At 41.9% G+C, this 15,177-nt stretch overlaps 1 protein-coding gene across 1 annotated transcript in view; it reads right to left on the bottom strand.

The window, feature by feature from the left end:
• The window catches only part of LOC129814120 (pappalysin-2-like), an 86,762-nt gene that overhangs the window by 6,084 nt on the left and 65,501 nt on the right, over window positions 1–15,177 (bottom strand). Inside the window, exons 17-21 of the mRNA XM_055866931.1 lie at window positions 14,863–15,076; window positions 13,685–13,853; window positions 13,417–13,549; window positions 11,326–11,435; window positions 10,083–10,154 (exon numbers count right to left, since the gene is read on the bottom strand). Coding sequence (XP_055722906.1) covers window positions 10,083–10,154; window positions 11,326–11,435; window positions 13,417–13,549; window positions 13,685–13,853; window positions 14,863–15,076 — 698 coding nt within the window. The remainder of the gene's footprint in view (window positions 1–10,082; window positions 10,155–11,325; window positions 11,436–13,416; window positions 13,550–13,684; window positions 13,854–14,862; window positions 15,077–15,177) is intronic.

Below are 15,177 nucleotides of genomic sequence, written 5' to 3'. Positions count from 1 at the left end.
GGTAAGTACAGGGAGTAGGCGCAGGTTTCCTACCTGACTTCGCCACACTCCCTTTAAGGCCCCCCCCAAGAAATTTTTGGGTTGTACTCACGGGCTTCCAGCCTTGTCTCCGTGCTGCCTCCTCATATCGCCTCCTCTCGGCTTTCGCTGCCTCCAGCTCTTCACGAGGGAGGCGATATTCTCCAGGTTGATCCCACGGCCCCTTACCATCCAGTATCTCCTCCCATGTCCAGAAATCCTTTGTGGGTAGGTCCTGTTGCCGCCTTCCATGCCGCTTGGTCCTATGGTGGGTAATTCTGTCACGATCGTGTGGCGGATTAACGGACCAAAATGCAGCAGTTGGAAAATATGCCATCTTCTTTTATTTTAACACGAAGATGAACACGACACAAAAACACTTTAACAAAACAACAAAATAACAAAACGACCGTGAAGCTACAAACGTTGTGCACAAACATACAGGCTACTAACGTTCTTACATAGACAATTACCCACAACCAATGAGAGCCCATGGCTACCCTAAATAAGGCTCCCAATCAGAGACAACCGAAATCAGCTGTCTCTAATTGGGAACTCATTCAGGTAACCATAGACTCTCCTAGATAACTAACCAACATAGACAACACTAGACATATACACTCAACACAAAACCATCTACTACACCCCATAACCCCTTTACCAAATAAACACCCAAAACCAACAAAACATAAACATTACCCATGTCACACCCTGACCTAACTAAAATAATAAAGAAAACAAAGAATAATAAGGCCAGGGCGTGACAACTCAAATATAAAATATATTTGTTTAACACTTTTTTGGATACTACATGATTCCATATGTGTTATTTCAGAGTTTTTATGTCTTCACTATTATTCTACCCATTGCTGACAGGTGTATAAAATCGAGCACACAGCCATGCAATCTCCATAAACAAACATTGGCAGTAGAATGGCCTTACTGAAGAGCTCAGTGGCTTTCAACGTGGAACCATCATAAGATGCCACCTTTCCAACAAGTCAGTTTGTCACACCTTGATCTGTTTCACCTGTCCTTTTTGCTTGTCTCCACCCCCCTCCAGGTTTCGCCCATCTTCCCCATTATCCCCAGTGTATTTATACCTGTGTTCTCTGTTTGTCTGTTGCCAGTTCGTTTTGTTCATCAAGCCTACCAGGGTTTTTCCGCTTGCTCCTGTCTTTTTCTAGTTCCTGATTTCTAGTTTTCCCGGTTTTGACCTTTCTACCTGCCCTGACCCTGAGCCTGCCTGCCATTTTGTACCTTGTCACACCACCCTGGATTATTGACCTCAGCCTGCCCTGACCCCAAGACTGCCTGCCGTTTTGTACCTTTTGGACTCTGATCTGGATTACTGACCTCTGCCTGCCCTTGACCTGTCGTTTTGCCTGCCCCCTGTTCTAGTAATAAACTTTTGATACTTCGACACTGTCTGCATCTGGGTCTTCCCTGAAACGTAATACAGTTAGTCACATTTCTGCCCTGCTAGAGCTGCCCCCAGTCGAGTGTAAGTTCTCTTATTGTGAAGTGGAAACGTCTAGGAGCAACAACGGCTCAGCCGAAAAGTGGTAGTCCACACAAGCTCACAGAATGGGACCGCCAAGTGCTGAAGCGCGTAAAAATCGTCTGTCCTTGGTAGCAACACTCACTACCGAGTTCCAAATTGCCTCTGGAAGCAACGTCAGCACAATAACTGTTAGTCGGTAGCTTCACTAACTGGCAGTTCGACGGACAAATCTGGGTTTGGCGGATACCAGGAGAACGGTACCTGCCCTAATGCACAGTGCCAACTGTAAAGTTTGGTGGAGGAGAAATAAGGGTCTGGGGCCATTTTTCATTGTTCAGGCTATGCACCTTAGTTCCAGTGAAGGGAATTTTAACATTACAGCATACAATTACAAGGCCCTTTCCTGTTTCAGCATGACAATGCCCCCGTGCACAACGCAAGGTTTATACAGAAATTATTTGTCGAGATCAGTGTGGAAGAACTTGACTGGCCCGCACAAAGCCCTGACTTCAACCATCAAACACCTTTAGGATGAATTGGAATGCCAACTGCGAGTCAGGCCTAATCGCCCAATATCAGTGCCCGACCTCACTAATGCTCTTGTGGCTGAATGGAAGCAAGTCCCCGCAGCAATGTTCCAACATCGAGTGGAAAGCTTTCCCTATAACAGCAAAGGTCCCCCTTTGCTGTTATAGCAACAAAGGGGGACCAACTCCATATTAATGCCCGTGATTTTGTAATGAGATGTTCGATGAGCCGGTGTCCACATACTTTTGGTCATGCAGTGCAAGTAACATAATGTAGCACAACTGCTAAACATGAGAAAGTAGCATATGTTTTGACTTGCTTTTGGGCTATTTGTAATGTATCTTTAACATGACCCTTACATTGGTTAAATAAGTACAATCAAAAGTTAGACTATTTAAATCATAAGAGACCTTGGCCTAAAATGATCTAAAATCATTACTTGACCTCCTTTGGTATAAAGCAAGACAATAAAAATGACTGTAACATCAACAGTATGAACACCCATGCTTTCCACAAAAAATATTTTCAAAGCAGACATGCATGCTTGTAAATATCCTCTGCCAAAATATTTTTTACAGATTTTACTCGTCCAAATGCCAATTTTTATCAACAATTTCACCCACGTTTCTTCTCACCCAAATGTTCTCAATAATGTGAGTGAGAGGCATAACTTTTCCACTAGTGAGTCATTCTGTTTTTCATTTGATAAAGCTGCCATTAATGGAATGTGAGGTGATAAGGGGTCGTAGAACACTGATGGATTGGACTTCCACGGACTGCTCCAGGAATCTGAGAAATAAGGGAGAGGGATTGCTCCCCACTTCATAACAAGGCACAGGGCCCTGTGTAAACTGTCAGTAAATTTAACAGTACACCCTCTTAAAACATACTTGGAACTCTAGTGTCTGCTGGATTACAGTATCAGTGTAATGTACCAAGTTTGAAGGTGTTTATGGTACCATGTCTCCACAAGCAGACTTTGGAAGAACGGCCGACTTTTCCTCAGAACCTTGTGTTTTCTCTTTTAAAAAATCCATTGTTCTAGTATGCTGTAAACTAGACGCCACACAGTGTGCTATCTGAGGGTCACAACTCATCCATTTGATAGCTTGCTGAGCTGTTTGAGTTACAGCAGTGAAAAAAGATATCCACTGTCAGATAGACAACCTGGCTTTTTACTCATTTTCCTGGCTTCTGTCCAAAGGAGGGCTCTTAGTTTCTATTTTATTGAGTAATTCTACTTGTGTAATCCAAGTTGTTATTTAAAGAATCCAGAATTTACTGTAAACGAACCCTTTTGTTAATGCTATTCACACAAATATACAGTACCAGTCAAAAGTTTGGACACACTCATTCAAGGGTTTTAATTTATTTGTACTATTTTCTACATGGTAGAAAAAACGTGTTAAACAAATCAAAATATATTTTAGATTCTTCAAAGTAGCCACCCTTTGCCTTGATTACACCTTTGCACAGTCTTGGCATTCTCTCAATCGGCTTCATGAGGAATGCTTTTCCAAAAGACTTGAAGGAGTTCCCACATATGATGAGTATTTGTTGGCTGCTTTTCCTTCACTCTGCGGTCCAACTCATCCCAAACCATCTCAATTAGGTTGAGGTCAGGTGAATGTAGAGACCAGGTGATCTGATGCAGCACTCCATCACTCTCTTTCTTGGTCAAATAGCCCTTACACAGCCAGGAGGTGTGTTGGGTCATCGTCCTGTTGAAAAACTAATGACAGTCCCACTAAGCGCAAACTAGATGGGATGGCGTATTGCTGCAGAATACTGTGGTAGCCATGCTGGTTAAGCGTGCCTTGAATTCTAAAAAAATCACCAACAGTGTCACCAGCAAAGCAACCCCACACCTCCTACTCCATGCTTCACGGTGGGAACCACACATACGGAGATCATCTGTTCACCTACTCTGCGTCTCACAAAGACACGGCGGTTCGAACCAAAAATCTCACATTTGGACTCATCACACCAAAGGACAGATTTCCACCGGTCTAATGTCCATTGCTCGTGTTTCTTGGCCCAAGCAAGTCTCTTCTTCTTACTAGTGCCCTTTAGTGGTTTCTTTGCAGCAATTCAACCATGAAAGGCCTGATTCACGCAGTTTCCTATGAACAGTTGATGTTGAGATGTGTATGTTACTTGAACTTTGAAGAATTTATTTGGGCTACAATCTGAGGTGCAGTTAACGCTAAATAACTTATCCTCTGCAGCAGAGGTAACACTGGGTTTTCCTTTCCTTTGGCTGTCAAAGTTTCATCATCACGCTTGATGGTTTTTGCGACAGCACTTGAAGAAACTTTAAAAGTTCTTGAAATGTTCCGCATTGCCATAATATGGACTTGATCTTTTACCAAGTAGAGTTAGCTTCTGTATACCACCCCTACCTTGTTACAACACAACTGATTAGCTCAAACGCCATAAGAAGGAATGAAATTCCACAAATTAACTTTTAACAAGGCACACCTGTTAATTGAAATGCATTCCAGGTGACTACCTCATGAATCTGGTTGAGAGAATGCCATGAGTGTGCAAAGCTGTCATCAAGACAAAGGGTGGCTACTTTGAATTATTTGTTAAACACTTTTTTTTGGTTACTACATGAATCCATATGTGTTATTTCATATTTTTGATGTCTTCACTATTATTCTACAAGGTAGAACATTGTAATAATAAAGAAAAACCCTGGAATGAGTAGATGTGTCTATTGACGGGTACTATATTTCTCAAGAAACATAAATTAGCACAACGCGAATATATCCAGGATGACTCAGTAAGTTTGACAATACCAGAATAAATCTTGCCTAAATTCATCATTACCGACACCAAGGGTGGGGATTCCCCACAAACACTATCTCTTCATGCCACCAAAAAAATCTATCTTTCAAATTTAAGAGCCAAACATGGTTATACATTGAACCTAAAAATCATACTATAGTGAAGGAAGGAGTTACGCTCGAAGAGCATGCCGACTAGCCAAGTTTAATGCTAAGTGAAAGATACAATAAACAAGGTAAACTCCATAGCAACAACTGTTAATGTTTTGGAGGCTCCACATAACCTCTTCCTGATTGGGACTCCCCAGAGTTCCTCAGAGCTCGCTTGCTAATTATGTTCTAGACTAAGTTCATTCTCAAATGAAAGGTCATGTTTAGCGGTTCAAAACAAATCCTCGAATGTGGGTCTGGCAAAAGTGAAACATTAAGTTACAGTAACAACCTCTAGAGTAGACTATTAAAAGGACAATATTATGATACTAACACAAATCTAGAATAAATACAGTGCATTCAGAAAGTATTCAGATCCCTAGACTTTTTACACATTTTGTTACATTACAGCCTTATTAAAAAAATTGCTTAAATACATTTCTCATCATTTGACATACAATACCCCATAATGACAAAGCAAAAACAGGTTTTTAGAAATGTTTTCAAATTTATAAATAAAAAAAATATTCAGACCCTTCGCTATGAGACTCGAAATTGATCTCAGGTGCATCCTGTTTCCATTGATTATCCTTGAGATGTTTCTACAACTTGATTGGAGTCTGCTTGTGGTACATTAAATTGATTGAATATAATTTTGAAAAGCACACACCTGTCTATATAAGGTCCCACAGTTGAAAGTGCATGTCAGAGCAAAAACCAAGCCATGAGGTCAAATGAATTGTCTGTAGAGCTCTGCGACAGGAATTCCCCAAGAACACAGAGGCCTCCATCATTCTTAAATGGAAGAAGCTTGGAACCACCAAGAAGGTCACTCTGACATTACTCCAGAGTTCCTCTGTGGAGATGGGAGAACCTTCCAGAAGGACAACCATTTCTGCAGCACTCCACCAATCAGACCTTTGTGGTATTGTGGCCAGACCGTCACGTCATTTGTATAATTAACGGACCAAGGCGCAGCATGCATAGAGTTCCACATGTTTAATTAAAGAAACTCACCAAAACAAAACAGATCAAAAATTAAACGTGAAGTCAAATGCAGTGCAACTGGCAACTACACACAAACAAACAAGATCCCACAAAACCCAGTGGAAAAGGCTGCCTAAATATGATCCACAATCAGAGACAACGATAAACAGCTGCCTCTGATTGGGAACCATACCAGGCCAACATAGACAAATAATAACCTAAATAACCCACTCTAGTCACACCCCGATCTTACCAACATAGAGAATAAAAGGATCTCTATGGTCAAGGTGTGACAGTACCACACCCCCCAAAGGTGCGGACTCCGACCGCAAAACCTGACTCATTAAGGGAGGGTCCGGGTGTGCATCTAACGTTGGGGGCGGCTCCGGTGCGGGGCAAAGTACCCACTCTGCTCGCGGATACGTCAGCTTCGGTAGTAGCTCTGGCGCGGGAATCGTCACCGGAAGCTCCAGACTGTGGATCGTCGCCGGAGGAACCGGACCGTGGATCGTCGCCGGAGGAACCTGACCGTGGGTCGTCACCGGAGGAACCGGACCGTAGATCGTCGCCGGAGGCTCCAGACCGTGGATCGTCGCTGGAGGCCCCGGACCGTGGATCATCGCCGGGGACTCCGGACCGTGGATCGTCGCCGGAGGAACCGGACCATGGATCATCGCCGGGGACTCCGGACCGTGGATCATCACTGGAGGCCCTGGACAGGGAACCGTTGCTGGAGGCTCCGGACTGGGAACCGTTGCTGGAGGCTCCGGACTGGGAACCGTTGCTGGAGGCTCCGGACTGGGAACCGTCGCTGGATGCCTGGTGCATGGAGCTAGCACAGGGCATACCAGGCTGGGGAGACGCACTGAAGGCCTGGTGCGTGGAGCTGGCACAGAGCGTACCGGGCTGGGGAGACGCACTGGAGGCCGGGTGCGTGGAGCCGGCACAGGACGTACCGGGCTGGGGAGACGCACAGGAGGCCTGGAGCGTGGAGCCGACACAGGATGTACCGGGCTGGGGAGACGCACAGAAGGCCTGGTGCGTGGAGCCGGCACAGGACGTACTGGGCTGTGGAGGCGCACTGGAGGTCTGGAGCGTAGAGCTGGCACAATGTGTCCTGGACAGATGACAACCTTCGCACGGCAAGTGCGGGGAGCTGGCACAGGACACACCGGGCTGGCAACTACACACAAACAAACAAGATCCCACAAAAACCCAGTGGAAACAGGCTGCCTAAATATGATCCCCAATGAGAGACAGCGATAAACAGCTGCCTCTGATTGGGAACCATACCAGGCCAACATAGACAAATAATAACCTAGATAACCCGCCCTAGTCACACCCCGACCTAACCAACATAGAGAATAAAAGGATCTCTATGGTCAGGGCGTGACACAGACAGAAGCCACTCCTCAGTAAAAGGCACATGACAGCCTGCTTGGAGTTTGGCTATAAGCACCTAACGGACTCTCAGACCATGAGTAATAAGATTGAACTCTTTGGCCTGAATGCCAAGCGTCACATCTGGAGGTAACCTGGCACCATCCTTACAGTGAAGCATGGTGGTGGCAGCATCATACTGAGGGGATTTTTTTAATCGGCAGGGACTGGGAGACTAGTCAGGATCGAGGGAAAGATGAACGGATCAAAGTAGAGAGATCCTTGATGAAAACCTGCTCCAGAGCGCTCAGGACCTCAGACTGGGGCGAAGGTTCAACTTCCAACAGGACAATTACCCTAAGCACACAGCCAAGACATCGCAGGAGTGGCTTCGGGACAAGTCTCTGAATGTCCTTGAATGGCCCAGCAAGAGCTCGGACTTGAACCTGATCAAACATCTCTGGAGAGACCTGGAAATAGCTGTGTAGTGACACTCCCCATCCAACATAACAGAGCTTGAGAGGATCTGTAGAGAAGAATGGGAGAAATTTCCCAAATACAGGTGTGCCAAGCTTTTACCGTCATACCATAGGAGACACGAGGCTGTAATCACTGCCAAAGGTGCTTCAACAAAGCACTGAGTAAAGGGTCTGTATACTTATGTTAATGTGATATTTCAGTTTTTTATTTTAATACATTTGTAAAAATGTCAAAAAATCTGTTTTTATTTTTTAATTATGGGGTATTGTGTGTAGATTGATGAGGGGGGGAAACAATGTAATCAATTTTAGAATAATGCTGTATCGTAACAAAATATGGAAAAAGTAAAGGGGTCTGAATACTTTCCGAATGCACTGTATATTATATTATCTATGACAACTGTTACTCACACTGTAAGTTCAACTTCTGAATGAGAGAAGAGTTTAGACTGGCTGTCTTAATGTAGATCACATGGGGTAGGCAAATGCTGTGCACTTCTCAACAAACAACTCTAATTGTTTTTTAAGGGCTGATTGGCTAGTCTTGACACATCCTAATTATATTATTCAGTTGTCTCTCTCCTTCCTACCGTCCAGAAGCCTTTGCCTACTTACTTACTTCCTGAAAGAAAAATACAATTTGAGTATTCTTCCAATAAATCTTTTTGTTGTTGAGATTGATGCATTTTGTGAACTGTGTTTTAAAGAGGAAAACGTTAGCCTAGATAATGAAGCAGGCTTATGGTAAAGCCAATTATGATAAAGCCTCAGCTGACCTCTACAATTATCATCATCCTATTTTGTAAAGGAGCATCTGGATGAGATCTGGTGGGGAGCATTTGTAACACATGTGGAGTGGTATAATTTACAATGTTGTCATGGAGTATCTGGTTATAAGCAACTGTTTTGCTTAGCAACATGCACGGGAAGGTGGAGGGGAAAAATGTGCTGGCAGGTAGATGGAATATTTTAATACCATGAGACATCAACAGTTTGTGTTCCATAGATAGTTCCAGGTTACACTAAAGTCAGTTGAATTCTGAATAAAAAGGTTCTGGGTAACAATAGAGTAATATATAACAGCTAATAAATGAATGGGGAAATATATCAAAATACAAAGCCTGCCTTTTGATCCCCAAAAATAGACAAAATCAAAGGAAACGATGAAAGAAAAATGGAACTGTCAGTCTCAGAAATTATGGTTTGTAGCATATCATTGCCAGTGATAAATATTTCAACAAATAAAGCCTGAACAAGGTAGAGAGAGAGACTTATAGTTTGCAGTGAACCTTGCCATAGTTGAGCACATTTGGGCCCCATTTCAATCCACTGCAGATGAAAGAACTGCACTGCGGGTTCTTTCAGAACTCACACTTTTGTACTTAGCTGCTTTAAGGAAAGGTTTTACTAAATGACTGTGATATGTGCTTGTCTTACCTACCTTAGTTGATCGCACTGACTGTAAGCAGCTCTCGATAATAGTGTCTGCAAAATGACCAAAATCTAAATGTAAATCAGATGAGTTAATTGTGTTAAAACTGACACAACTCGCAAGCTACTCCTCTCGCGGACAATGGATTTTGATGTGAAATCACAACTGCCCTTAAAATACAGCATAAACCTTCTCAGTGAACACACAGTGCGGTTTGCTTTATCTGCAATCGATTGAATTTGGGTCTTGGTTTGATATTCTCTATTGTGTATGACTTAATATAAATGGTCTTACCATGGTTTTATTTACTATTCACAGTCAAATGAAATCCCTTTTTACTGCATACATGTAGAGCCAAACAAATGTCTGTTCAAAGAATCTTCTCTGAGATCAAGCTTAGGCTACTTTAAAGAAAGGGATAGATATGATCAGGTAAGAAATACATTTTTCAAAGCATGTACTGCAAAGGTCTTCATTTTGAAGACTAACACAATAGAGAGATAAAACCAACTGTCTTGATAGAACAGAGCAGCCTAGATTTGCAAAAGATCTTATGTCTCATCTTTAATCATGTTGGTACTGTATAATACTGTAGCAGGCACCAGACCTGGATTCAAATAATAGTGAAAATCCTTTCAAATAATTGATATGTGCTTTTCTGGCATAATGGACCAATACAATACTCCCAAAACTGCAAACCTAACTCATCTGGCACTCCAGGCAGGCTAGAGCAAACACAACGTTTGTTTTTTAAGATTTTAAATAGTATATGAACCCTGTGTGGCAGGCACTATGCAGTATAGAACACTCACCTCACATGACTGGATACAGTGGATGAGTTTGGGGTCAGGATGCCACCTCGTCATTCCTGTGCAAACAATGTCCTGTAATGTAACATTGATTGAGACATTGTAATTAGTTATCAGTGTCTACAGCTATATCTATAGATCCAAACCTATTTTGGTTATACTAGGCTTACAGGAGACAGCTTGTCTGTGCACAGGACTTTATTTTTGTTCAATGACTTGATAAAGATATCTAACTATACTTACATCTCTAACTTAACTCTAATGCTCCCATCAAACCAAAAACATTTAGTCAACAAGCCCATATTTTGTGTTATGAAGTGATCCAGCCAAAATGGCCCTGTCATCTTGAGTTCTCCTCATAATGGTGTGTTACTTTCTACCTGAATGACAGCATACTAATCATATTGTTTGACTGAAAAACACTGTAGGAGTAACAGAACTTTGTGTCCCAAAAGTTGTCTTGTAAAGGGATACAGACATGATTCCCATCTAGACTCAATCGAACATAATGCCTTGGATCACGATGACCTGCCAGTAATACAACTCAAGTCATCAAAATCAGTGCCAAACTATTTGGCCTTAAGGCAGTTACGTCTGCTGGCTCAGTGAATGACCACCCAGTAGAGGGTCAAATGATAGGGTTATTTACGCCAGCCTTCATGTCAAAGCGATCCTTCGAGATAATATTGGGCAGGTTGCCCTTCTTAAGAAAGCAACAGTCCATTTGACTCTGACACAAGAGTGAAATTCCTAGACATTTTGTTGTGATGATTGCATGTTGCGTAAATTCTTGAAAGGCGCCTACTTCTAATCGTATAAACTCTGATGTCACAACTTTTTTTTGTCCATCCGAATCTTTATACCTCATTATTTGCCATCTGCATGTCAAACTGGCAGAAATGACAATAAACATTTGATGTTAACAGAATTCACAGTGAGGCTAAGAGTGTCCTCCTAACTGAGCAGAAAAGGAGCAGGAAGATTGCACCTGGTTGTTTATATCGAATGATAGAAATACATTCAGTAAAATAAGCTGCTAAGCGTAGGCCGGTGATTCATTTGCAGGAAAAGCTCAACTTGAAGGACAGACAACCGTTTGTTTAAGTCCATTATTCATCCAAATGAATCATTTGAGCAAGCCACAGAGCTGTGTGTGAAGCTCTAAGGTTACACAAGGCAAATAGTAGCCAATACAAAATAAAATGTTGTACAAAGCAGCAACGTCTACGTCAGTCAAACACCTTACCTGAACCCTGCCTGGCAGCATCCAGTGCTTGACGCTGTCTGCTGTGGTGCTATTGGCTAGAACCACTGGGTCATGCAAGGCCGCACTGCATGTTGGGTAGCAAACTGCACCTGCAGTGATACAAAGTAAGCTTTCCTTTCACTCCAATTTGCATCGGTTGAATTTATTAATGTGCAAAAAAAAAGCCCTAGTTAAGACTAGTCATCTGTGATTCAACAGCTTGGCAGCTCAGCTTGCAAAGTAATTTACCACCTGCTACCTGCTATGGCTCTGTTTTATTTTGCCTTGTGTATGCATGCCTTCTGGGATACACAACACACCACAATATATGGGCAATAAATATACACATTTATATATATATTCTGTATATATACAGTACCAGTCAAAAGTTTGAACACACCAACTCATTCAATGGTTTTTCTTTATTTTTACTATTTTATACATCGTAGAATAATAGTGAATACATCAAAACTATGAAATAACAAAAATTAGCCACCCTTTCTTTGCCTTGATGACAGCTTTAAACACTCTTAGCATTCTCTCAACAAGCTTCATGAGGTAGTCCCGTGGAATGCATTTCAATTAACAGGTGTGCCTTGTTAAAAGTTAATTTGTGGAATTAATGCGTTTGAGCCAATCAGTTGTGTTGTGACAACGTAGGGTTAGTATACAGAAGATAGACCTATTTGGTAAAAGACCATGTCCATATTATGTCAAAATAAGTTCAAACAAGCAAAGAGAAACAGCAATCCATCAGAGGATAAGTTCATTAGTTAACTGCACCTCAGATTGTAGCCCAAATAAATTCTTCACAGAGTTCAAGTAACAGACACATCTCAACATCAACTGTTCAGAGGAGACTGCGTGAATCAGGCCTTAATTTGTCGAATTGCTACAAAGAAACCACTAAACTGACACCAATAAGAAGAAAATATTTACTTTGCTTGGGCCAAGAAACACGAGCAATGGACATTAGACCGGTGGAAATCTGTCCTTTGGTATGATGAGTCCAAATTTTAGGTTGTTGGGTCCAACCGCCGTGTCTTTGTGAGACGCAGAGTAGGTGAACGGATGATCTCCGAATGTGTTGTTCCCACCGTAATGCATGGAGGAGGTGTGACGGCGTGGGGGTGCTTTGCTGGTGACACTACCCGTGGTTTATTTAGAATTCACACTTAACCAGCATGGCTACCACAGCATCCTGCAGCTATACGCCATCCTATTTCGTTTGCGCTTAGTGGGACTATCATTACTTTTTCAACAGGACAACGACCCAAAACACACCTCCAGGCTGTGTAAGGGCTATTTGACCAAGAAGGAGAGGGATGGAGTGCTGCATTAGATAACCTGGCCTCCACAATCACCTGACCTCAACCCAATTGAGATTTGGGATGATTTGGAACGTGTAGTGAAGTAAAAACAGCCAACAAGTGCTCAGCATATGTGTGAACTCCTTCAAGACTGTTGGAAAAGCATTCCAGGTGACTACCTCATGGAGCTGGTTGAGAGAATGCCAAGAGTGTGCAAAGCTGTCATCAAGGCAAAGAAAGGGTGGCTACTTTGAATAATCTAAAATCTAAAATATATTTTTATTTGTTTACCACTTTTTTGTTTATTACATGATTCCATATCTGTTATTTCATAGTTTTGATGTCTTCACTATTATTTTACAATGTAGAAAATAGTACAGATAAAGAAGAATGTTTGACTGGTACTGTATATATATTACCACGGTACAGTATTACATCATGAGATGTTTGAAAATCATCTGACTTTACACTGTAGAAACTTTCAGACTAAAGAAATACCAACTAAAATACATGAGATGTTTGAAAATTATCTGACTTTACACTGTAGAAACGTTCATACTAAAGAAATACCAACTAAAATGCCTTCTGTGTAGACTCAATAAACACCAATAAAGCAACATAAGATGTGATTATCAGAACGATGCAATGCATAATTTCTTTGAAATAATACTGACAGTCTGTTGATTACTACAGTACATTGCAGTACATTACTACGCTAAAGTACTACTGTAAGTGTAATACGGAGTTTCCTCAAGCTGGAGGAGTTGAGAAGGAGACTTACCAACACTGAAGCCCTCGTCACAGGCATACTGAACCCGATTGACATCAGGTGGAGGTGGGCAGGCTTCATTCAACCTTGTACACATTGTGAACTTCTCTGTCCACTCTCCATCTTTAGTGCAGCGAATTGTGTGCTGTCAGGAGAGATAAAAACAGATTGAATAAGATATGGCACTTTATTAATGGAATGGAATGACAGCTCAGACGGTGGAACCTATATTGCATCTTTTGTATAAAGCTAAAGAGTTTGTATAGAGCTAAAGCATTACGTTTTCCGAGGCGTGAGGACACTGGAGGGTACAGAGGCTGTTGTAGTGCCTGCCGTTGGTGCAGGTGAACATGCCCTCATAGACAGCAGGTAGAGATGGACAGGGAATGGGTTCACAGCCCCCCTCCTCCCACTGGCCCCCCTCTACACACTCCACCTTCAGAAACCTTCTGGGGACGCACAAACACACACACACACATACTGTCAGTAGGAATACCGGCCTACGCATCGGCCTTCACATACACAGTACTGACATACGGTGACGCACTAACAAACACCTACACGTCTTATGTAATCTCTGGCTAAACCTGAGGGAATAAGTAAGTACATGGACTAAATGGACTAAAGCCAGGAGTGAAAAAGAGAGGGATACAGTATTCACAAGCCTCAGTAATAACAAGTTATGGTACCGGTTACCATTTTCAGTAAAATGGTGGTGTTAACAATGTATTTGAGTATCTTCATTTAAAACATGTCAAAGTTCATAATAAACCATATCATTTAAACCGATTTAATAGTGCTTTTGGTTCTTCACATATTGTAACTCATTAGAAGTCCTTAAGACATTCACATATCTTAAAAGTGAGTTGAGAATCTCATAAAGACGTCCAGATGTTAAATAAAGGTTAAATAAAAATGAACAAAATAAAAAAGGTGCAAATGTCCTGTTCTGATATCAGTTTGTACATGCAGTTGGTCCAGTACAACATGCTGAGCAGTCTTAGAAAGTCGAGCTAGATTCAACAGCAATGTCTTTGACGGGCCGACATGCCCAATAGTAAGGGATAATGCTGACTCCAACAAAGAGCGGAAATAAACCCGCAACATCGACTTACTAATGGGAAACCAACTCATTAGAAACACCTGAATCACATTGATAATCAGGCAAAGTTACCCAATTAATAAAACTGGAAAACAATAATGAGAAAAGTAAACATCGGTATGGATCTTACTGGAGATGTATGTCACTATTCTTTAAAACCATACACAGTTATGCAGTGTTTATGGATCTAAAGGTACATTTAAATGTACGAATTGTGCTATTTAAACTCAGGATCCGTGGGAGAAATATGTGATGCATTCGTTGTTTCCTGTTACATAAAATAGCAGCTTCTAACACTGTTCTATAACACGTTTATGGAGCAGAGCAAAAAAAGTGATACATAACACATTACTCACTTTCTGGACTTTGTTTTTAGGCTGCCAGTAACATAGCAACCTGGGTTACATTTGTAACGGCATACAGTACCCACATCATGCCCTGTACCTCCGCACTGGGGCACTAGGAGCTTGGCGTTGGGTACTGTTGGAGGCTCTGGGCACTCTATCTTACAGTAGGCTTCAGGGAAGGACCATAGACCATCATCTAAACACACCAACCTATCACTGTCCCCTGCAAAACAAATAAAGGCACAACATCTATTCAAACCTCAAACAGAATTGTAATCCAATGATCAGTAGTTTGTTATTAAGTTAGTTATTAACACTCTTAAT

The sequence above is a fragment of the Salvelinus fontinalis genome, chromosome 17 (assembly GCF_029448725.1).
Source record: "Salvelinus fontinalis isolate EN_2023a chromosome 17, ASM2944872v1, whole genome shotgun sequence".
Lineage (NCBI taxonomy): Eukaryota > Metazoa > Chordata > Actinopteri > Salmoniformes > Salmonidae > Salvelinus > Salvelinus fontinalis.
The sequence above is the reverse complement of the archived record's forward strand: the minus strand, read 5'-3'. Positions and strand labels throughout refer to the sequence as shown.